At 39.7% G+C, this 24,725-nt stretch overlaps 1 protein-coding gene across 1 annotated transcript; it reads right to left on the minus strand.

Moving 5' to 3' along the window:
- Positions 1-7,203: 7,203 nt before the first annotated feature.
- LOC309452084 (ankyrin repeat domain-containing protein 26-like) lies at positions 7,204-24,311 on the minus strand (the record flags this gene model as incomplete). The annotated part of the gene is given in 20 exon segments (XM_082076762.1): positions 7,204-7,463; positions 8,941-8,986; positions 9,855-10,101; positions 10,841-11,076; positions 11,767-12,048; positions 12,938-13,015; positions 14,024-14,117; positions 14,316-14,422; positions 15,327-15,333; positions 15,335-15,399; positions 16,980-17,636; positions 17,640-17,788; positions 17,791-17,908; positions 17,912-17,932; positions 19,613-19,759; positions 20,237-20,420; positions 21,988-22,168; positions 22,787-22,925; positions 23,157-23,190; positions 24,162-24,311. Coding segments are annotated over 20 exon segments (3,091 nt in total), but the record flags the coding sequence as incomplete, so codon positions are not given.
- Positions 24,312-24,725: the final 414 nt, after the last annotated feature.

Genomic DNA, 24,725 nt, shown 5'->3' on the forward strand with positions numbered 1-24,725 from the left:
CTCTTGAAGCTTTTAAAATTCTCTCTAGAATTTTCAAAATCCATGTCCACATGTTTACAATTTCACGTCAAAAAATGGCTAAAATTCCAGTTGAAATTTTTTCAAAGTCCCTTAGAAATTTTCCAATTTTTGTCCCAATTCTTCCCATTCCCATTGAAACTTTTCAAATCCCTCTCAAAATGGTTGAAATTCTCTTGAAACTTTTAAAATTCTCTCTAGAATTTTCAAAATCCATGTCCACATGTTTACAATTTCACGTCAAAAAATGGCTATAATTCCAGTTGAGATTTTTTCAAAGTCCCTTAAAAATTTTCCAATTTTTGTCCCAATTCTTCCCATTCCCATTGAAACTTTTCAAATCCCTCTCAAAATTGTTGAAATTCTCTTGAAGCTTTTAAAATTCTCTCTAGAATTTTCAAAATCCATGTCCACAGGTTTACAATTTCACGTCAAAAAATGGCTAAAATTCCAGTTGAAATTTTTTCAAAGTCCCTTAAAAATTTTCCAATTTTTGTCCCAATTCTTCCCATTCCCATTGAAACTTTTCAAATCCCTCTCCAAATTGTTGAAATTCGGTTGAAGCTTTTAAAATTCTCTTTAGAATTTTCATAATCCACTTCAACATGTTTACAATTTCACGTCAAAATTGCTAAAATTCCAGTTGAAATTTTTTCAAAGTCCTTTAAAAATGTTGAAGTGGATTTTGAATATTCTAGAGAGAATTTTAAAAGCTTCAACAGACTTCCAACAGTTTTGAGAGGGATTTGAAATGTTTCAATGGGAATGGGAAGAATTGGGACGAAAATTGGAAAATTTTTAAGGGACTTTGAAAAAATTTCCACTGGAATTTTAGCCATTTTTTGACGTGAAATTGTAAACATGTGGACATGGATTTTGAAAATTCTAGAGAGAATTTTAAAAGCTTCAACCGAATTTCAATAGTTTTGAGAGGGATTTGAAAAGTTTCAATGGGAATGGGAAGAATTGGGACGAAAATTGGAAAATTTTTCAGGGACTTTGAAAAAATTTCAACTGGAATTTTAGCCATTTTGACGTGAAATTGTAAACATGTGGCCATGGATTTTGAAAATTCTAGAGAGTATTTTAAAAGCTTCAACGGAATTCCAACAGTTTTGAGAGGGATTTGAAAAGTTTCAATGGGAATGGGAAGAATTGGGACAAAAATTGGAAAATTTTTAAGGGACTTTGAAAACATTTCAACTGGAATTTTAGCCATTTTTTGACGTGAAATTGTAAACCTGTGGACATGGATTTTGAAAATTCTAGAGAGAATTTTAAAAGCTTCAAGAGAATTTCAACAATTTTGAGAGGGATTTGAAAAGTTTCAATGGGAATGGGAAGAATTGGGACAAAAATTGGAAAATTTTTAAGGGACTTTGAAAAAATTTCAACTGGAATTTTAGCAATTTTGACGTGAAATTGTAAACATGTTGAAGTGGATTTTGAAAATTCTAGAGAGAATTTTAAAAGCTTCAACAGAATTTCAACAGTTTTGAGAGGGATTTGAAAAGTTTCAATGGGAATGGGAAGAATTGGGATGAAAATTGGAAAATTTCTAAGGGACTTTGAAAAAATTTCAACTGGAATTTTAGCCATTTTTTGACGTGAAATTGTAAACATGTTGAAGTGGATTTTTTGTGTTTCAGAACGGTAAAAACAGTAAATACAAAGGCACATTGTTGATGGAGTTCATCTGAAGAATTGTATGGAAAAGGGAGCTGGATTGGGCCTGTGTGGTTCAGGGTTCCTTGGTAAGTGATTTCTGCTGTGGCTGCCTAGCTGCTGTGAAAGGCCTGCTGGCTTTGTACTGGGAAATACAGAAATATTCCAGCATGATTGATGCTCTTTTGTGAAAAGCCATTAAAGAGGAGCATTTGGGTTGGATAAGAACTGTCTGTTCATTCCTGCAACAGGAATGTGGTTGTATGCACAGCGTTTTGATAATACAACTGAGAGAAAAAGTGACTGGCATTAGAATTCATGTAGAGGCCACCAGTGTTTATAAATGTGAAGGGGAGGTTTCTTTTTGTTTACAAAGATGCCTAGAGCTCCATTCTACATGCAGACTCCGCAGTAGACGTCTGGGAATGGCCCTACGAGGTGGGAGCAGAATTTGCGCTCCGTTAAGTGGCAAGGGAAGATCAAAAGTGAAAATTGTGCTTGTCATTTGTGATCCACCGCTGTGCCCATAAGGCCTAACTGGTATGTGGTCCAAATTATCCTGAGTAAAGCATGGACTGCGCTCTTGCCTGTGTAACAGTAACTGTGCTAATTGTGCTTGTAGCAGTGATCAATAGTAATTAATTATTAATAGGTAGTCGAAAGGTCAGCTATAACAGCACCCTCAGCTAAAGCAGTGCTTAAGGGTAGGGAACGGTGGTGCTATCAATGAAAAGCAATTTGCATATTCACAGTTGGCAGTGTGTCAAGAAATACAGTTATCAACTTGATTTGCGGGTGCAAACAGTGAACACCATCTGCTGCTGTCAATCCATAACATATACATAATATATACACCTTCTGACCCAGGTTCAGAAGTAGGAATTCGGCCAGTAATAGAGAAATTCCTGCAAATAGGGTTATTAAAGGAATGTGAGTCCAGTTCTAACACCCCTGTGTTGCCTGTCCGCAAGCCAGATGGGTCATATTGGGTGGTTCAGGACTCATGAGCTATAAACAAAGTAGCTGAGGACCTCTACCCAGTGGTAGCAGACCCATACACCCTTCTGAGAGTATTAACACCTAATTTGACTTGGTTTATCGTTTTAGATTTAAAAGATGCTTTCTTTTGCCTCCCTCTCCATGAAGCTAGCCAGACAATATTTGCATTTGAATGAGAGAACCCTAAAAATAACTTTAAAACCCAGCTCACATGGACGGTGTTGCCACAAAGATTCACGAATAGCCCGACAATATTTGGAAATCAGCTTGCTAAAGATTTTAAATGCTGGGAAGCCTCATCTGATGAGGGACAGATGCTACAATATGTGGATGACATATTAATCGCTACTAGAACCAAGGAGACGTGCGTGACCTGGATCCTATGGACCAGGAACACCTGCAATGGAATAAGGAAGCCACATGAGCCTTTAAAGAACTTAAAAAGGCTTTGATGTCAGCCCCTGCTCTAGGACTCCCAGATGTGAGTAAACCATTTTTCCTATACTTTCACAAGAAAGAGGGAATAGCCATGGGTATATTGGCACGGGATCTTGGCCCATATTGACAAGCAGTGGCCTATTTCTCCGAACAGTTAGACGCAACTGCAAAGGGGTGGCCTGGATGCCTGCGGGCAGTTGCTGCAGTGGTACTGAATATACAGGAGGCCTGGAGATTTACCATGGGTCAGAAAATGACTGTGCTAGTATCCCACACAGTGTCTAACAAAATGGTGTAGAAATTATCGTCACTAACATTGTCAACCCAGCTTCTTTCCTCAGTGGTAACTTTGGAGAAACAGTTCATCATGACTGCCTGGAGACCACGGAAGCAACATAATCCAATCGACCAGACCTAAAAGACATTCCTATTGAAAACGCTGAAAACTGGTTTATGGACGGAAGCAGCTAACTGTGAGGGTTGTGCATGTGCACAGAGCAATTTGGAAAGAAAAGGGACTTTTGAACTCTCAAGGCAAACATATCAAACGTGCGGAGGAGATATTGAAACTACCGGAAGCAGTTCAACTTCCTATGAAAATGGCAATCATGCATAATAAGGCACAGCAGAAAGTGAGCTCGGAATCAGAAAAGGCTGGCAGACAGAGAGGCAAAACAAAGGACTAAGCAAAAAGGTAAAACCAGAAAGTGCTCTGGTCCTTGGCGGGCGGGTCTCTTTAAAAGGTAAGCCAGAGTATACTAAAGAGAATCGAAACTCATCATAGATTTAGAGGAATCATATACTAAGGAAGGGTGGGTTCACACCCCTCAGGGAAAACTTATTGTCCCCTTTCATGTAGTTTGGCCTTTAGTAAGGGAAGAACATAAGAAAGGATTTTGGGGAGTAGAACCACTATGCAAACATTTGATTAGGGAAACTGGAGCTAGAAATTTGTATATCGCTGTAAAACAGGTGACAGCAGTGTGATCTTTGCCTCCAGACTAATCCCAAAAATATGCCCAAGCTAGAAATGGGTCAGATGGGGAAGGGGAATGGGCCTGGACCACAATGGCAAATTGAGTTTTCAGAACTCCCAGGAAAAGGGGGGGTACCGATATTTGTTGGTATTAACTGATACTTTTTCAGGTTGGCCAGAAGCATTCCCTACCAGGACAGCAAAAGTTTAGGAGGTGACTAGAACATTGATACACGAAATACCACCAAGGTTTGGAGTTCCAGCTGTTATATCCTCTGATAGAGGGCCACATTTTATTTACGCATATGTGAAGTCTTTTGCAGAAAACTTTGGAACCATAATAGGAAGGTCCGTTTCAAGACCTCCTGATATCCTTCACTGCTACCAATATTAAAGAGCAAAATGCCTGGATTCATCATTCTAGATGGAAGAAAGCCTGTGAAACACCATGGAAGGTAACCCGGGTGCAACCTGGAAAACTATATTTTTCACGATCACCTTTTAGTTCTTCTGGGTGACCAGCCTGGGTGGTGCTTACCGCATTGGTGAGAAGAAACCCAAAAGAACAAAACAAGTAGAATTTTTGGTAGATATGGGGGCAATACTAATTAAAACCCGGAAAGAAGAAACTCCAACCCATGATGGGAGGGGCCTTTTCTTGTTTTGTTAACTACAGAAACAACTGTTCGGACTGCAGAGAAAGGATGGACACGCGTCTCTTGAGTTAAAGGATCACTGATGGAAGAAAGAACCTGGAAAGCAACTCAAGAACCGGGGGAATTGAAATTGAAATTGACACGGGATCGGTGGTGTAACTACTGTTAGTATTATTAATGTGAATGCCCAGTATAAATGAAAATGAGAATGGTTTAATAGTTAAATATGTTGAACCAAGTTGTATATGTAATTCTCTATTTATATTTGATGTTTAGGTTGTAAATGGACTGTGGTATAAGCATATCCACAAAGGGAACTTATCAACAGGATTGTGTAATAAATGTCTAAGAACAGAACATAAGGAAACCAAAGCTAGGTTGAGGATTCTAGTCGTCACTGGAAGAACAGAAAAAGAATAGCGAAGAATGGTGGGAGGTATTTACTAAAGGTGTATTCAAAATTTAGAGAGTCCAGCAGTGATGAGAAGAATAGAGAAGAATAGAGAAGAAAGAGAAATCAAATTCCATGTTGCTCCTGTTGTTCCTGGGAAGTGAAGGCTGAGAGTTGGGAAACGATAGTCGCCATGCTAACGGCAAAAATAGGAAAGTTGGGAACACTACCCTTGCTGCCGAGAAGATGACGAACTCGGCTGCCAGCTGCAGCCTGGTAGGCCAGAGAGGCAGAGGGTGTAGAAACCTGGACCTGATCCTCTTGCTAGGAGTGGTGACTTATTGTTCCCAACTTAGCCTGGCTAATCCCTGTACCAAGTGCGACGAGCGCGTGAGAATAGGAAGACTAACCCAATATGTTCTAAATTATCACGCTCATATTAACTCTGAATGTTATGATAGAACGAAATTGGAGGAGTGTGAAATCCAAGGGCAGAAATTATGGGTAGCAACTAACCTAGGGAAGGGTGGACTCGGTGTAGGCTCTGTCTCCTGCCCTAGGGGAGAACAGCGTATCTGTTTTACACAAGCTGGTATGTGGGGCTATTCAGATGGAGGGGGAGTGCAAGATCAGTATAAGGAGGAGATAGTTAAGAGTGCCACTCAGGAATTAAAAAAAAAAGCAAGAGAAACAGAAATTGGTACAGAAAAGCAGTGATTGGTATGAAGAAATAAGGCAAAAAGACAAGGGATTACAATTACCAACAGTAGGGAAAAACCTGTTTATAGATCTTATGGAAAAATAGCCCAGGAATTAAATGTCACCTCATGCTGGATATGTCGGGGGTCTCAAATGACTGAAAGTTAGTGTTGTGGGCAAATTCACCAAATACCTCTATTCCTCCCACTTGGTACCCAGGTCCACCTAATGGATATTGGTCTCGAAATGGTAGCCTGGTGGAAGAAAATAGGGTTCATGATAGTATGTGCATTTCTGGGTTTACTGTTCATGCCGTGTATGATCCCGTGCTTTATTCGGTTAATACATTCAGTAGTCCAAGGCATGCAAATCTCGGGCATGCCTATAGATCCTGAAATGGCAACAAAAGGAACGGGGTATAATTTAATGATTTTAAAAGATAACACCAAACTGGACCTAGCCGCTGCTAGGCAAGTGCTAGCTAACTTGGAAGCTAAAGCACGAATCAATAGGATAAAAAGAAAAAGGGGGAATTGTGAGAAATGCAGTTGTGATTTGTGCTAAGATGTTTAATGTTTACAGATATAACCAAATGAGGCACGGGCTCTGAACCTGGAAAAGGGAAAAGGTGGTTTAAGTTCTATGTAAAAAGTTATGAAACTTGCTTATGAAGTTATATTGACAGAGGGAACTAACATTTTAAGGGTTAACTAAACATATAGTGGGTGCCTACTAACAAACTAACATTTTAAGGCTTAGCCACACAATAAATGCTTAGTTTAGAGCTTCATGTAAATTTATGTTAAGAAAACAGAACCCCATTGAATGCCAAGATAAGAAGTTTTACTGCACCTAGCCGTAAACTTGAGGAGACAAGATAATGAAGATTTACAGCAAAAGGGGCACCAGTCTGGTTTCAATTGACTTGGCAGCTTGGGTCCCAGCCAATTCAACATAATGAGCCAAGGGTAAAAAGTTCACTGTGACGAAGCTGAAGGAGCCTTCATCCAAAGACCCCAAAGACCCCTCCTCAAAATCACCAAGTGACACTGCGCAGGCGCAACATAGGAGAGTCAGGGTGGAGACTATGGAAATAGTTATCTGAGACTCATTTTAATAAGAAGCGGGGAAAGGTTATGAATATGTATAGGCATTCCTGGGGTCATTATGAATATGTAATACCTTACTGTATTTAAGCACACTTCTTATTGTTTAAAGGTGTGCGTGTTGGGCGGAGCGAATCCCCCACGCACCCAGCACTGTTTTGCTTATGCTCTAATGAACACATGTTTAAGGAATACAAGGAATTGGATTAAACGTTGTTTATCCATAGAAAAAGTGTAAGTTATTTATTTCACATTCAAACTGCAATAAATACATTTATATTCAAACTGCAATAAACATGTTTTCACATCTGAAACAAGGGATGGGAAACCAGAGGGAATTTCCAGAGCCTTTCCCTAGCATTTTACTCAGATCAGATAACTTTTGGTTAAAACATCACAGTCCTCCCGTATTGCCCTGCAAAGTGGATCCTGGTCAACATGGACATTTTTTGAAGATCTATCAGTGGATCCCACGGGAGAAGCTCCAGTAGATCCAGTTTCAAGTTCAGCAGTGGCTGGGGAGAAAAGAGACAAGATTGCTGGTGTTACTTTTCCAATAGACACAGCCAAATAAATCACTGTAAAAACATTAGGGGTAACTGAAGAAACTACAGTCCAGAAAGAGGTTTGAAAACTTCCAAGGGAACGTAACAATGAAAGGGCCAGGCACAAAGGAAGAAATACTTTTTGTTAGTTTTTTCCCCTCATGTGCTTATCAGTCAGCAGTATTTCTAAAGCTGGTGAAAGCAATTCCAGAGGTTCCACGCTGAACATCTTCAGGGAATGCACCTGATTACACCAGTGCTGAATTCAGCCCCCTGCAGGCCTCTTGAGCCTCAAGTGTCTGTTTTCCTTAAATGTTCAAACCAGTAATTTACTGGAACGCTACTCCTAAAAACCAGCTTCTGCATTCACTGTGACAAACTGGAAAGAATCTGGCTGTGAAAACACCAACGCTTGTCCAGTGCAGCCAGGTCAGGACAAGTCTCCCAGCCTGGCACCTTCTCTGAGGGGCATTTCTGTAACTCACCCTGGCAAAACCCTCTTTCCTCCATGAAAACACATAATCCATGAAAGCCATCTTTCTCCAGCCACGTTTTTTAGACAAGGTGCCCAAACCAAGCACACTCTATGACTTCTGTCAGACGCACAACTACGTTCAAAACGCACGCGGACACGATGCAATGACTTTGTGTCCATTCAGACACGTGGAAAGAGCTCTGAGGCCACAGCTGAACACTCTCTGTGTGATTCAGAGCACACAGAAACAGAAGGAAACGTTCTCAGGGCCTACTTGCTTTCAAATAGCACCAGTCACTGCAAAGTGGTGACTCTGGGGGACCACTTATCATGAAGAGGTGAAATTCCTCTTTGGACACCTGGCCTCATATTATAGAGCATGTATTTTATGCTATGCATTACAAGTATTGAAACTTGTGTGTGCCTAAACACTACGGAATTAACTTTTCCTAAAGAAAGGGTATATTTTGTCACTGATTATATTCTTCAAAAAAGACTGCAAGACATAAGCTACAAATAGAAGCAATGAATAGTAGACAGCAAACATTAAGAACTAACAGCAGGGAACGTGTATGATGTGGTTTAGAGCTGAATGCAGTTGAGGTGCAGGGAAGAAGTAGTGATGGCTGAAGTTATAAAAATCTTATCCCGGGGCTGTTTTTATGTTTGATGTTTGTGCTTGAAGATTAACGCTCGTGAAAGGTGATTTTAGCTTAAGCTGAGTGGATCTGTGTGGGGCAAATGAGTTAGTTGTCTTTGTGCCTTTTTTTCAGGCAACCGCATAACTTCCTGCACAATATTCTGGTGAGCAGGAAGGTCTCACATTCAAGTCTAAACTGGAAAGCTAGGAGAAAAAAAGTAAGAAAATCTGTGCTTAGAACAGGAACTTCACAGCTTCCAAGCCATTCTTTTCAAGAGTTAGGAACAGTCATCTTTTTCCTTAAAAACATGCCTGACATAATGACACATTACCCTGTTCAATTTCTTTAGTGATTCTTTCATCCAGTTCCTGCCATACCTAGAATTATACAGAAAATATATAGTTAATATTTTAACAGCTACATTTTTGTAACACTAGAGCTCTAGAATATTCTTAAAACCCAAACATAACATGAAAAAGCCTTAAAAGATCCTAACAAATAGAGACGTCTTGGTTTGGGGTCTGATTTTTTAATGAAGAGAAACTCTTGGTCAGCCAGGTTGTAACATTCCCATTACTGAGCAACATTAACTAGCACAAAACAATCTGTAGCTCACCTGCTGGATTATAACTGGGCATTTAAAAAATATACAGGAAGAAAGCACAGGGGAATTATTACAATGAAGGTCTGGCTAAAGTCTGTCATCAAACACATGAGCAGAGTGTCAGCTAAATGTCTCCACTGTTCTCCTTCCCCCCAGTCCCTGGAAAAGGCACCATCTCTGACTATCCCAAGCCTCCTGAGCGGGCACTTCTCACCTCACTGCACCTCTCTTCAGGCAGTAACATCCCGGGTTCCCCTGCAGCAGTCACCTTCTCATTAATTGTTCTTCATACACCGGTGTTGACTGACTACTTACCCACATGGGTTACCTGAGCACAGAGTAGGCTGGATCGTCTGAGACTCCATAAGATGATACTCGGAGCCTAGGAACTCAATTTCAGCACAGTCCTGGTACTTCAGACACAACCGCTGTTACTACCAAGAACTTTTTTAATATCAGAGCTGGCAAGAAGGGTAAACCAGACTACTCCTATGGTTTAAAGAAGTTCCATTATAACAGATGAAATCCACACACTGTCATCTTGACTACAAATGGATTCTAGCTTTAGGCTAAAAGGCAGAATAACCTTGCTTACAGATACTCTCGAGCAGCAGTTGAGAACAGTATTTCAAAATGCTTACCTTAGCCACATAGGCTTCAACCCTGTTTCTTGATGATAATGTGCTCCCAGCTAGGCTTAGGAAGCTTTCTCCTAGACTCAGCCTTCCGTTAAGTGCCAAATTGTTGCCAAGATGTTCCCATTCGGTTGAATACAGAATTGGACTTGCAGCCACACCTCCACTGACGATGCTGCTTCCGATGACTGATTTGTTTCGATGGCGTTCCTGAAGGAGATGCGCGTTGGCTTCTGCGAGTTTCTCATTAGCTCTGAAACATTCAGAAGCATACAAAGAATGACCTGTGGGAGTAACCCTTCCACAAAGTTAACCTCCAGGTCTTTGACTATTATTTGACTTCTGAAAGTAGAAGGGATTAAGACCGTCCAAAACAAGAATATAATTTGATCCGAGGTTTTTTTGGAGAACCTATTTCTAAGAAGTCACATTACCTAGAAGGACCAGCAAGTTACCAACACTTTGGACTTGTCAGCATTAGGGCTTCAAAGCAACCTGTGAATGCCGTGTGTTTACAGCGCTTCTGCAGAAAAGGCATGTCATGTGCCTAAGAACTCTGGGCTCTCTCTCTGAGCTCAAACCTCAGACATGGTGCTAAAATGGAATCCAGAAAAGATTTATTTTGCTTTTGCTTCACAGAATCAAATTCTGCTGCCTGAAGAGCCTGTCATTCAAGCACCACGTTTATCTTTTCTGACATACACAGAATAAGAGGAGGAGATTATTAGAGATTAGCAAAAAGGCTGCCTGTTAAAGCACAAACAACTTAAAAAATCCCCTAGTAATGCCATGATCAGTGGTGTTATTGCTGGAACACTAAAGAGAAATTGAGACAGTTCTAATAAAGGGGAAAGGTCTTAAGGTACTTTCCTCACAATACACCATCTTATGTGTACATATCTAATACTAACCAGATATAGAAAAAGGATTTTAGGAGGAAAATGTATGAGGAAAAAGTATCTTACTACCACTCCAAAAAAGCGTGGACTTACCTTTCCAGTTTATTTGCCAGGCATCTTCTAATTTTTACCTCCTCCAGATACAGCTCTTTGTACCTTTTCACTTCCGCCTGCGTGAAATCTTTTTTAAATATATTGTCTTGTTGAATATTTTGTATCTTGTCCAATTCAAATTCAAGTTCTCTGATCCTGTGTTTCAGTTGTTTTTGCAGGGAAGCGTGATGACTGGCTCTGATCTGTTCTAATCTGTCCTGGGAGGCTGCCTGCGTCTGAAGGAGATAATGCACTTTGAACCACCGCAAAGAAAACAGAAGAGTCCCCACCAGTCAGTTTCTTGTACGCAATTTTGAGGGCCCACCTTTACTCAGTGAGGCAACTGTGCCTCCTCGCTACCATCAGCAATCAAGGCAGAACTCTGGAACTACCACGTTACATTGCTTTTTTCATTCCAAAAGAAACCCCTTCTTAGAACCATTACTTATCAAAGCTACTAATCAAAAGAACACTGTCTTTGTAGGACAGGGCATATAGAAAAGGATTCCTCCAAGAAATTATGAGGATCCCTCACCTCCACCCCCTGTACAACTTCAGTGACTTCTTTTCTGAGCGCTTTCCCCTGTACAATGACAAAGCAGGACCTGTATGTCTGGCCATGACAACTCTAAGTGTCAATAGTGAGTTCAAGGATGAACAGTAAGAACAAGGCCAGACAGTGATACCGCCCAAGAACTGCAAAACAGAAAGCCACCCTGGGCAAGCTTTGCATTCAGCGCCCTGCAGGCACGTTACTCACACGTGAAAGCACCATTGCCCAGCCGTATTTCCCGTCTTTGCTGAAGGACAGTAGAAGTACAGCACTAACACACAGAATCAGGAACCAAAAATAACATACTACAAAATTATCACCACAAGAGAAGGATATAATTGAGACTACAGGCACATACAAGAAATTCACTTGCCTGCAAAAATAGATTGACTTCTTGTAGTTTTTGTCTTATTTCTTGTTCGGCTCGTTCTTCCACTTCTTTTTTATATTGTTCTATAAGGTTGCGATCCACCATGCTAGTCTCCAAACGATGTTTCAGGTTAGCCACCTCTTCTATCAGCTGCCATTTGCTTGTCTCCAGTTTTTGATGGTTCTCATGCATGGTGGACAACTCTTCTCGCAAATCCTGATTCTCAGCTTCCAGCTGCTTGCATTTTTCAGACTCTGCCTCCAACTGCTGGGAAAGTTCTGCAACCTGTAGACAGCAAAAAAAGAAAAAAAAAGAAAAAAGATAAAAAAAACCAAACCAAACCAAAACAAAACCAAAGAAAACCAACCAACCAAAATCAGAAAAACCAAACAGGTCAATACATTTGAGTGGAATAGAACTTGCTGATTCCGTTCAAGTATAAAGAATGCAAATAGACATGAAGCTTTTAGTGGCATTCTCTAAGAAAAAAAAAAAAAAGTCTACTGATACACAGAAGGTCATGAAAACCTTAGCACAAAGGCTTAGATTAAAAAATCCTCAGGGTGTACAACTTTCTCAAGTGTCCTTACAGAGTAGGTGAAACACTGGGTCTCATGACAGAAGCTGACATGGTCTCATGGGCAACCTCTGACAAAACTGCCAAGAAAAGATTGGCCTCCTAAGTTCAGTCTCCTCTCAGTTTTCAACCACAGATCGCCCTGCTGCCCACAACATTCATTCTGTCCATCATCTGCCACGGTTTAACTCCAGTAGGCAGCTAAGAAGCACACAGCCACTTGCTCATTCCCCACTCGTGGCATGGGAGAAATAATTCATCAGGCAAATCATGCTGATGAACACAAGTATCTTGCACACCACAACACAGATACAAAACACAGCAGCAGGGGAATGAAGAAATTCACAGCCTTTTCCCTTTTGCCTTGCCCTAAAACCAGAAGGGTATTTGTCAGCTGCACTGTGCCTACACAGCCCACCTGATATCACAGAGTGGCTGCAGCTGGAGGGGACCTCTGGAGATCATCCAGTCCAAGCCACCTGCTAAAGCAGGTACACCTAGAGTAGATCACACAGGAATGTGTCTTGCTTTCATCAATTAGCTGCACACAAAAAATCCAAAGACTAAACCAGTCATTCATCAAAGCCAGTCAGGTACCTGCTGATGGTGGTGGTCCTCTGCAGCTGCCTGTGTTGTCCTCAAGCTAGTTATTAACTCTTCCAGGCGGTTATGAATCTACGGAAGCATTGTAAAAACAAGATGACACACCATGACTTTCCAGGCTGAAGTTTACACCTCATTACCAAAAATGAATATTACATATACCTCTTCACACCTTTATTCCTATAGCATTTACAACCAGCACCAACGATCAAAACAGCCTTAGTTTGATGCCGCTGTAAAATTGTTAGCAATCATCACCTCTGCCTTTTGCTTTATGGAAAGACAACATCATGTGGGATATGAAGAATCTTCAATTAAAACAAGTATTAAGCTTTTCCCACCCACAGTACGTTTGAAAATCATGCCCTGTTAACCAAAGGGGAAGGACCAGCACTGTGACTCCCTTCCCTCCTTTGACAGTATCAGTACAAAGGTCAACTTTCACACCTAGTTATTTTCAAAATCTCTTCAGCACTAACAGCTGGAGTCATAGCAAGAAGCCAAGCTCACTGGTTACAATACAAAAATCATTTGCTTCATAAAGGTCACTGATGAAAGCACCTTCTCTGAGCTAAAATTAACCACTGCATAGAGGCACTGGGAAATGCCAAGGCTCACACTGAGTTGTGCAAATGATACCACAGGCATTCCTCTTCACTGCTTCATGGAAACACATACCAAGTGGCCAAAGGAAAAGCAATCCAGCACAGCAGATGTCCTGGAGTATAATTTTTTGTCCCAGTCTGATGATGCCAGTCAGGCCCCTGGCACAAAGTGCTTGGCAGCAATATCCCCTGTGGGATTTCCGTGAGTTAACTTGATGAATACCTTTAATAATACACATTGCCACAAGTGCCTGGAGCAGCATCTGATGTCACAACAGGTCTAATGCAGACAATAGTGACACCAGCATATTTGTGCCAAATCCTTACCTCTCAGAGGTAAGAAGCCTGTATTCAGAAGAACACAGGGACTGAACTCCCCTAGGCTCTCCAGGAAAACCTCATCTTAAAAGTTCCCCACAGAAACAGTTAACTAGGCTTGGGAGCTCACAAAAAGGGAAGTTTGTGACCAGCTTACTGATGCAGACGTTTGCTGGTCTCGCTGAAGGGCTTCGATCTTATTGCCCTGCTGCTGGAGTGTGGCTTCCAACTTGGCATTTTCCATTTCGAGGCTTAAAAAGAAATAAAGGTCTTGTTATGGAAATCCAGAGCACCACTTGTGAAAGAGCAGCGTGAAATAACATGATCGAAACCAAAAGCATCCTTGAAAATAGCGTATGAACTTGTTGTGATGCAACAAGACTGTCCTGTAGTTTTCACAAAGTCCGAGAAAGCAAGAGACATCTGGCTTCACTGAGTTATTCTCTTACCGTTGCACACGTTCTTCCAGCTGTTTTACGGTTATATTAGCCTCAGAAGATGCCAAGAGGAAGCCCTCGACTTCTTTTGCTTTATTTTCCAAGGCAATCTTCCACAACTGCAAAATCACAGCAAGAATCCACAGTAGTCAGGTGAGCTTGTATGGAGAGGAGTCAACTACTGCTGAAGAATACAAGTACTGCGTGTGTGTATGCACACCCCCTCCTCCAAGAACCATCATCATTTCAAGTACATTCAAACCTTGGCTTCTACTGGCAAATGACCACAAACTGTCTTACTGCAGCATCTTCAAACTGGCCTCTCCCATCCCTACACTGATTTCTTACAGCACATTTCTAAGCACCAACACTGCTCTTCCAAGCCTTTCAGTGACTTGTAACACTCTTTGTATTGTATCTGCTGTTTGCTCCTCCACTAAAAATATGAATTGAAAAGTTCATCTGTCTCCTAAAGTGACTTCACAACTCCCGCATAATAGATTAACATGACTTCTGATTAGATCAGGCCTCTATACTTCAGTGGTCGTAAGAACACTGCCAAAGGTGGCCCCTGCCTCAGAAAGTAGCTTACAGTGCATTTGCAAGAAGGCTGCTCAAGGATGGCAAATTAGAGCAGGGCCAAAGAAGGGAGAGAATAAGAGATAAAAAAATAAAGAAAAGCAAACAAACCCCCCAAACAAAACAAAAGCAACCAACCACCAACAACAACAAAACCCCCAAACCAAACCCAAACAAATTATATGCAGAATAAGCTACAAGAGCATTCAGAATTGACAGCATCTGGTGGCAGGGGAGGTAAAAAAAAGCAGAGACAGCATAAAAAAGCCCAAATGCAGCAGTCCGGGATTCCTAGTGTTCATCAGAAACCAGACAACCTGCTTGGCCAAACCAAACACAATAACCTATGGACACATCAGTTTATTTTGCAAAGCAACTTAGGAAACAGAAACCTTTTTCCAAGTAAGGACAGAGCATTCCCATGTCAAAGACTTGGACAGTAACCTCATTAAGCCTCTGACATAGATTGCTTTTTAAGAGCATCAGCAAGTTCCTGCTGCAGCCGTCTGATCATGCCCTAGTGAAACAGGTAAATGAGCATGAAGAAGGTTACAAGAACCTGAAATATGCCTTCACTTATTTGATTATACAATTAGACCTGCCTTCAGATTGAACTCAAAGGTAGGAACTCTTGCCTGCCACCAGCAGGCATCTGCACAGATGGTGACCTCTCTTCATCCTACTCAGCTGAGCACCTCCAAACTATCAGCAGCTGTTCATGAGGACTTGTGTTTCCTAATACATACAAAAGGCTCAAGTACTAATCTTCTTGGAACAATACACCAGCACATGCTGCAATAATGTATTTTTTTTTCTAACAAAAGGCAACGAAATCTGTTGCAATACAAGAGCGATAGTTCGACTGCAGATATTACTCTGATGACCAAAGGCAGGACTTTGTATTAGATTGTCCTTTGTTCTGTTCATCCATTACACAAATATAGTGCTAGAGTTAGGCTAGGTTACGGTTCGACTCGATGATCCTGAAGGGTCTCTTCCAACTGAAATGATTCTTTGATTCTATAATTAAATGAATACATCTAGCTGAAAGCTCTTTTGAGATACACTTTAAGTACATGTTCAAGCACATCCTTTTGCAGTCTTCTTACTGAGTTTATTTAAAAATAACAACTGCCTTTATACTGGCAGATTAGATTTACAAAAATCTGGATGCACTCTCCCATTACCTACAGCTCCCCTACCTCCCTTCCTACCCCCTATATCTCCCTGCCTTTATTCTTTTCCACCACTTTTCTCAACAAAAAACATCTGCATGCAGAAATGGGAGCAACACATGGGTCCTGCATGTTTAAGGGACATAATTTTATGCTAGTGCTCTGCATAGGAGCATGTTTCATATTCATGTACTGTGTGAATTTGCAGAAAGACAGTTTAGCGGATGTCCTAATGAGTCTTCTGTCCAGTTAATTAGTCTTTCACAGAGTCACAAAGAAAGAACACATTTAAATATGGCCACACGTCATAAAACAGAGAATAGGAAGCTTAGGTCAGTGTCTGAAATGAACTTCTTGAGGACCAGGCAGGACCCTTAGAACCCCCAAAAACATCCATAAATTAATACTGGCCACTACTAATACTCTTCAATTTCGATAGCAACTTATGGAAAAGCAAATTTTTTTTTTTTTTGATGTAGGAGCTTAATATAAATTCATCCCCCACCGCTTCACTTGTCTGCATCTTCATTTCACAACCCTTGCATTTTGGATTGTTCTTCCCTTTATACCATTCTTACTTGTGTCATCAGTGTGATACATAGATAAAACCCATTAAATAATTAAAATCATTCCAGAGGGCAAAAATGGACTAAAGAAAAGGTGAAAAAAGTTCTAGAGAAGAATCACCTTTCTTGATCAAAGCTTAGACCTAGATACCTGTGTTCTGTTCACTGCTCAGATCTGAGCAGTAACATCCTGTTCGCCAAAACCTTCCATAATTCCAAGAGAAACAAGGCAAACCAGAATAAAACAGCATTATTTGAGCCCATGCACATAACTTATACCTGATACATTTTAGAAACATAAAAGAATTTCAAGAACTGACAAACTTTAAATTGTTCTTTGTAAGCGTATACTTTACCTCTCTTTCTACTTTGTCAGTCTCATATTTAAAGACTTGTTCTCTTAAATCAGTACACTTAGCATTTAATTCCTTGTTTCTCTCTTCTACTAGATAAACTGGCTTTTCAGTATCAGCTCTGAGTTTGTTGAAAATATCATTAAACCGGTCCTGCACATCATTCACTACTTTCTCTTTGAGGATCCCCTTGTTCTGCATATCTTCCAGTTGCTGACGGAGTAACAGGTTTTCACTCTGGAGGTGGGCCAGTGGCTCCTGCATGGATTCCTGCTTTATTATGAATTTGCTTACTTGATCCTTCTCAAATTGTCGAGCATGATCACATTCCTTTGCCTGACTCTGGGCTTGACTTAATTCTTTTTGTGTCATTTCCAAAAGCAATGTTTTTTCTCTGAGCGTTTGTTTCAACTGGTGAAGCTCATTTTCTAGACTATTAGCCTTGCTTTCAGCTCTACTCAGCTGCTGAGACAAGCTCTTGTTGGTTTCTCGCACATCAGAGAGGTCACGCTGGAGTCTGTCTTGCAAGCAAAGCCATTCATCGCGCTCTCTCTGAAACGTTCGTTCGACATCACTTTTTGATGACTGATGACGTTCGAGTTCTTGAACTGTTGTGTTCAGGCAGGAGCGAAATGATTCAATTTCTGTCTCTAGTCTGTCTTAGCTTTCTTTTGTCTGCTCGAGTTTGGAACTTAGCACTGCAGATTCTGTCTTTAATAAGCTCAGTTGTCCATTGTACTGAAAAACTGTTTGTGCTAAGGCTTCCTCGTTCAGTTTAAGTTGCTTTTTGAGATCTTCGTTTTTTTCTTTAAGGTCTCATTTTCCTCTAAATATTTTCCTTCTTCCTCCTGATGCCTAAGTCTTACTTGATCCAGTTCTACTCTTAACCTAGTAATCTCATCTTGTAGTAACTGATTTTTGTACAACAGATCCTACTCTCTCTCCGTGTCAGATTCCTGAATGACAGGGAACATAAATAAATAGCCAGTTGGGAAATGAACATACAAACCCACTTCAGCACTAAACTGCTTTTTAAAATTTCTAATACTGAAGCATGACTTCAAAGATGAGAGTGAAATTTCAGGTAATACACAAGCTACTCTATGAACCCATGTACATGTACAATGTATGCACACAATGGAAGTGTAACATACCCTTAAAACGTAAGTGAACATCCCAAACATGCAATACATTTTTTCTTAAACCAGCAACCAAATAATAAAATTATTTAAAACATCTCATAAATAAAGCTTTTAAAACCACAATGTTTTCTTTAATGTGCATGCCTTTAAAATATTGCCTTTAAGGCTAATTTAGCTGTGTTACAAATCTCGCAAAAACAAAGCTAAAAAAGGGTATTTTCCTTCTCAAACGCCTTATTAAAACTTATCCTTTTGCATTACTGAAAGTCAGCTATACAACATAATCATCCCTGGAAAGCCGTCTTTTCTTTTTGCCGTTTATTATGTATTTATATATATATATATATATATATGTATATAAGCTTTTTTTCCACATAAACGTTTTCAGCCTACATTTATATTCCTACAGCTTTGCTGCCCAATAATGGAAGATTGGTGAGGAGATGAATTGTAAATATGGCCAGGCGATTGCAGCTGGTGTGTAGAAAAGCACATAGATCACAGTAATTTTGTTTTGGCCTTGTGTGCCTGACAAGTAGAACCCTCTGTGTTTAGATAAAATAGGCCTGTGAGAAACTCCATGGCACCTTATCAAATACGCCTGAGATTCCTGCTTTGTTGTGAGAAAGATCAAAGCACATAAAAACTACGCCTGCTTCCATCCTTATAATACAGGTGAAACCAGCAGGTTTGCAGATCTTCTAGCAAGGACTGACCTCTGCAGTGCCAGCGTCCCCGCTTGTGGACCAGTGCTGGTTGCTTGGGGGCATTTTGGAGAATGAAAATGAATTTACTCTTTGCATTTCATCTATGGTTTGTGGTTGCTCCTGCGACTTCCCTGTGTTGGCTCACACAACAGCCAAGAACAAATAATTCTTCCAAGCACTGCATATTTGTAGTAAATTTAGCAAACTCTTTTCAGGATTATTTTTATACAGTGCTTATGATGGCTTTTTCTCCTCCAATTATTCTATCTATAGAGAGTTTAATCTACTGCTGATATTCCTTCACAAAATTGTAGCACGTGGAGGTGCAAAAGGCATACTTGAAGTAAGTCCGATAAAAGAATAAGTCATTAAAAAAACCCAAGAAAAACCAAAACAAGCAAGTAATGGGAACACAAAGAGTAAGCGTCAAAGAACTTTCTTCCCGGTCACATTCCCTTGACACAAGTAGCTCGTGTTTCAATGCTAGAAATCTTAAGAAGTGACGACAAAATATCTATCAAATGAAAAATAACAAATAGCTTAAGGGAAACTAATAGAGACACTATGCTGTTTCTACTTGCATGTACAATTCAGGTACGTATGGGACCAATGTTACTTTCCAGAACTTCAAAGACATAAGGGAAAACAGGAAAGGTGTGTACAAAGTTAAGTTATGCTGGTGAACTGTAAATAATCCATCAAGAAGCAGAAAAAGTTATACAGTATCTGTTATGACTTTAGACCAAACATGGCGAAATTCAATTAAATCGGAAAAAAATCTGCTTACCTCTGCATTTTTTTCAATAGTTCGTCTTGCCTCCTCCTCTAGTTCCTTTTGCCTCCAAAGGTGGTGGTTCAAAATCTCTTCTTGCAGGGCTCTGGCGCTCTTCTCCTGAGAGAGCTGTCTCCGTGTCTCATCACGCTCTTCTTCAACCTACAGAAATACAATTAAACTACTTGCATCTTTAGAAAAATCAGAGCTAGCAATATCTTCACATTCTCCTTGGTATCCTGGCAAATAGTTTTGCTTCTCAAGTCATGATAACCCATCTATAAATAATCAATTTTAATTTTCTTCTGAAAAAAATGAAGGAATACAGAATGTCTTATAGTAATTTAGAAAAAGAACTGATTGTCAGGCTTTGCCTGAAATACAAATGAGAACTAAATTTTAAAAGAGAGAAGAGGGATCATGAACTTGCAAAGAAAAACAAAACCAAACCAAACTCACAAACAAACCACCAGACCATCTGTGAACCAGCTGTTCCCAACTGCCCTTAAGATTTGGCAATAGGTATCCAATGCCTCTGGCATGAACAAACTGCCTCCTTTCTTTAGGCATACTGGAATCCAATTCCAATTAAAAAGAAGCAGCAAATAAGAAGACAAATATGTAACTCATTTAACATACCTGTTTCAAGAGCTTTCTCAGTGTTATTAGCTCCATTTCCACATTCCTTGAGCGTAACTCAAGTTGCTGCTTCTCCTCCATTTCTTTACAATATTGATCTTCTTTCTTTCTGAGTGTTTCACTTGTTTTCTCATAGAGAGTTTCCACTCTGAGCCTCTTTTCCTCTTCTTGTTTCAAAGTACGTCTGGGATTTAACAAGAATATTTGAGAAATAAAGCACCAATAGAAAAAGTATATTCCACATTATGAACTTGCAGAGACAACTCAAACCATGAAAATGTTAAATTTTTTCAGTTTTCATATTTTTACTGTCATTTCTAATGTTTTAAACAACTCTAACTTCCTTCCCTTATCCATGGTATCAAACAATTCTTTCAAAAGCAATTTGTTGTCTTATCAGATGAAAGCATCCAACTTTTACTATGATTTCTTTACATTCTTTTAATATGCTGAGCATTGCCTCCACGTCATGGATTTAGTGATTGCAAGTCATACTGATGAAGCAATATGCCACCTATTTGTGAGAGAGCCAACAGTTTTTTAGCAAGCCTTCTCTAAGTCTCAAACAATTGCTGACCAGAAGAAAAGCAAGCAGTTTCTCTTTCCTCAAGAATGAGGTCTGTATTCAAAAACAGACTTAGAAATGCATAGGGTTTAAGCTTAATACTAGTAAAACTAGTTTTAAACCTCAAGGGACCTATATCTAGGAGAAAGAACAGCAATTTAATTTTGAAGCTCATTTATCACGAAAGCCTTAGGGAATGTCAACTTTTTTACTAACTGAAACAATCAGCAATTAGCACCACCATGGTATAAAATGGTTCATGGTGTGTCCATGGAAACCAAACAAGGAAGCAGTTCTATGTTTGTTAATTATTTTCAATATTCTTCTGATATCCTTGCAACAGTCACACAAAAGACACACATAAAGAGCTGCCAATTCAAAATTTGCTTTAGAAATTCTGCAAAACAAGTATTAGCAACCACTAATAAATTATTTGAAAGACTGACAGTAACAATTTGTATTTGCATGGTTTATATTGCAAGGAAAAAGCTTTACATACAATTTTTAGTGTAATTTCACAAAACTGATAGCTTCTACAAGTGTAAAGTTAACATTGCACCCAGACTTTCTTTAGAATGAAAATGTTTATTCTTTGTAGTCGATAGATATTGGAGAATTTTGAGTCATCACAAGGGGCTCTTCCTTCCCAAGTGCTGGGCTCTGCATTTGTCCTTGCTGAATGTCCTCTGGTGCTGCTCGCCACTCTTGTCTGAAGTGATGTGAATGTGATTAAAAACCCCACACCATCCAGGTCTAGCTCAGGAGTATGAGGGAAGGGGCAATCCCAAACTTCACCTTTCCAATAAACAAACAAGCAAGCAAAAAAATGCTCTAAGCTCTGCTCTGAGTCGCACTCTAGAGTTACCAGAATTCCTAATATTATATACCAAGAGAAGCTGCAGAGATGTCATGCAATTCTCTCTCTTATAAACCTCATTTTCCCATAGGTGCTCTCTTTTCCTCTCTGGCTATTAAAAAAAAAAAAAACAGAAGTCTAAACAACATCCAGAAGTTTTCACATGGAGCAAATAGCCAGGCATTTTTCCCCTTGACATTGTGTCCCTTATAGCAAAAAACCCAAACACAGAAGACTAGAATCTTTTCATCCTATCGCCTGTACCATCAGCATCTTCTGAAACAGAAACACCGACAAGATAACACATTATCAGAACACAAGGTTACATACTTAAGACTTTGAATATCATTCTTCCACTCTTGAGTCTCTTCTGCTCTTAATTGTGACGACTCCTTTTCACTTTTCAGTTTCCTTACTTCTCTCCAGACAGCCGAATATCGATTTTTTTCGTGTTCTATTATCCGTTCATACTCAAGAAGTATGTTTTGAAGTTTCAAGAAAATAGCAGAACCTATTTGGAGACAGAAAAAAACCTGCAAAGCTGCACATATGCACAAATACTTCCCAATGTATACATTATTTAATGCTTTTACTGCACTGGGTGTAGGTGGTGAGGTTTTGGTAGTGGGAAGACTGCAGGTAGTGGGGAGGTCTCTGTGAGAAGATGCCATTTTAGCATAGTTTAACAGACATAGTGATGCCTATTCTTATATAAAGTTGTGTGTATATATGCAAGCATCTTATGACAGTTGATTTTATATATATACACCTATATACAAGTATTTAAGCAAAGCCATTATTTTCCTGCACTATTTGTAATTAGCTATTGAGGGGATATAAAGAGGATCTTAGTAACTATCAATGACTGCATTAGGAGTAGCTGAACAGTACTTTTCAAGAACCTGCTTCTCCAGCTCTGATCAGACAGAGAACCAATGATAAAGGTATGTTTGCTGAAAAGACAGGCAGACTTCTAAGCTTAGGCAAGATAATTTCACATCTTTTGAGAGTGATCTCTAATCATAAAGAACTGTTAGATCAAAATATAAAACTAAAATAGCATACAAAGCAATCGTGTTTGAAAAGAGGAACTTGTAACAGCTGAAGACAAAGTGACTTGAAAACATACCCGTATGATCCACATGAAGCTGTTCTAACAGCAGCATCGCCTCTTTGTAGGTTGAAGTCGGTAATTCAGCATCCGCTGAAGCTGTGTCAGATGAACGAGCTAAATCATGGTCAGCAGTTACATCCATTTGTGTGCTGACCTACAAAGAACAAAATATTTTCTGTATACAGCTATATACTATTACACATCATTACAAATGCATGATTGATGCATTTCCCTCATTCACAGTCCATAGATTTGGCTCAAATATTACAAAGCTGCATACTAGCAGTAATTTGTGCATCTGGTTGATCACTACATAAACACTGTTCCCATCTAAGTGATTGAAGGCTGACACAAGCTATTTATCAAGACATTAATTTTACATTACCTTGTTCTTTTCACTCCCTAGTTTTGCTGCAGGTCTGGAAAACAGAAACATAAGTATTCAGTACTGGAATATTTATATTGCATTATGAACAATATCTAAGGTTGCTCTGAAACTTAACGTCAGTAGTGAATTAAACTAAAAATTATTATGAGAATTTTGTTAGATGGAGTTGAAGACTGAAAAAAATTTGTGTAGTATTATGTTTATTGGAAGGCTATTTTTGCCACGGGATATTAAGCAAATAGCTGAAATTACTATTCTCTGCACTTTACCCAAGGTGACAGGAATCTTACAGCTATAGATATATATAGAGAGAGATGCAGATACAGAGTTATGTGCATTTGCTATTTAAATCTAGAGGTTCAGCTCTTTTCAGTATTGAGAATCCTTCTCTTACAGGTCAAAGCAACCTAATGTTGGATTCTCTGGTGTACTGGGTCTGGCTGGGATGGAGTTAATTTTCTTCATAGCAGCTCGCACATTGCTGCGTGTTAGATTTCTGACCAGGGCAGTGTTGATAACACACCAATGCTTGAGCTGTTGCTGGACAGTGCTTGGACAGCATCAGCACCTACTGTTTCTCACTTTGTCTCCCGCAACAGTAACTTTGGGGCAAGCAAGAAGTCGGGAGGGGATAGAGCTGGAAAAAAAAAATAATTCAAAAGGCAGAAAGAACTAAGATGCCTGCAGTGGAAGAGTAATTTTAGTCTCTCCTCTCTCTGTTGGAAAAGATAAAATATATATATTTATGCACACACACACACTCACACTCAGGTAATTATTCAGAATTTGTGCACGTCTGACCTTATCATTAACTTGGCTGGTATGCTCAAAGCACTCTAAGCTAAAAAACAAGTGGTTTTGAATACAAAGGGCATCAGGTAGTATTGTCATATGAAAGAATAAGAATCATTGTGCACTCTGGTTTACAAAACTTCCCGTTAGCTTTTAGGTCAACCTTTATCATGAAAAAGTTTTATTTACAATATTCCTTCTATTCAGTACCTTCTTCCATCTTGAGATGTTTCACTGAAAGTGCTGTCATCCAGTACCTGAAAATGATTCCCAGTAGAAGAACTCATCTGCTGATCAGCCTTCTTCTTTGAAGCCTGTCTTTTATTTTTCTTTGAAACTTTGGCATTCAGGGAAAGTTTACTACATAAGAGAGAGAGAGAAAGAGAGAGAGAGAAAGAGAGAGAGAGAGAAAGAGAGAGAGAGAAAGAGAGAGAGAGAGAAAGAGAGAGAGAAAAAGAGAGAGAGAGAAAGAGAGAGAGAGAGAGAGAGAAAGGGAGATCATCAGCTGAGTAGCTTTACAGAAAAAAGCCCTGTGTAACAGATGTACTTAAGATGCTGCCCAGAAACAACGGAGATGAAGAATACCTATGACAAAATACAGAGTTGACTCCAAAGACCCTGGAAGACAAGTATTTTAATAACCTTCCCCTAGGAACGAGCAAGAAATGTGGAATGTGAGCTAGATTCAGGTAAGCTGAAACATATTTCATATCCCCACTAGAGGAAGTACGTAGAGCAGAGATGCCTTTGAAGGACAGATAGGAAAAAAACTGC

Source organism: Streptopelia decaocto (genome assembly GCF_964273445.1).
Source record: "Streptopelia decaocto genome assembly, contig: HAP1_SCAFFOLD_491, whole genome shotgun sequence".
Lineage (NCBI taxonomy): Eukaryota > Metazoa > Chordata > Aves > Columbiformes > Columbidae > Streptopelia > Streptopelia decaocto.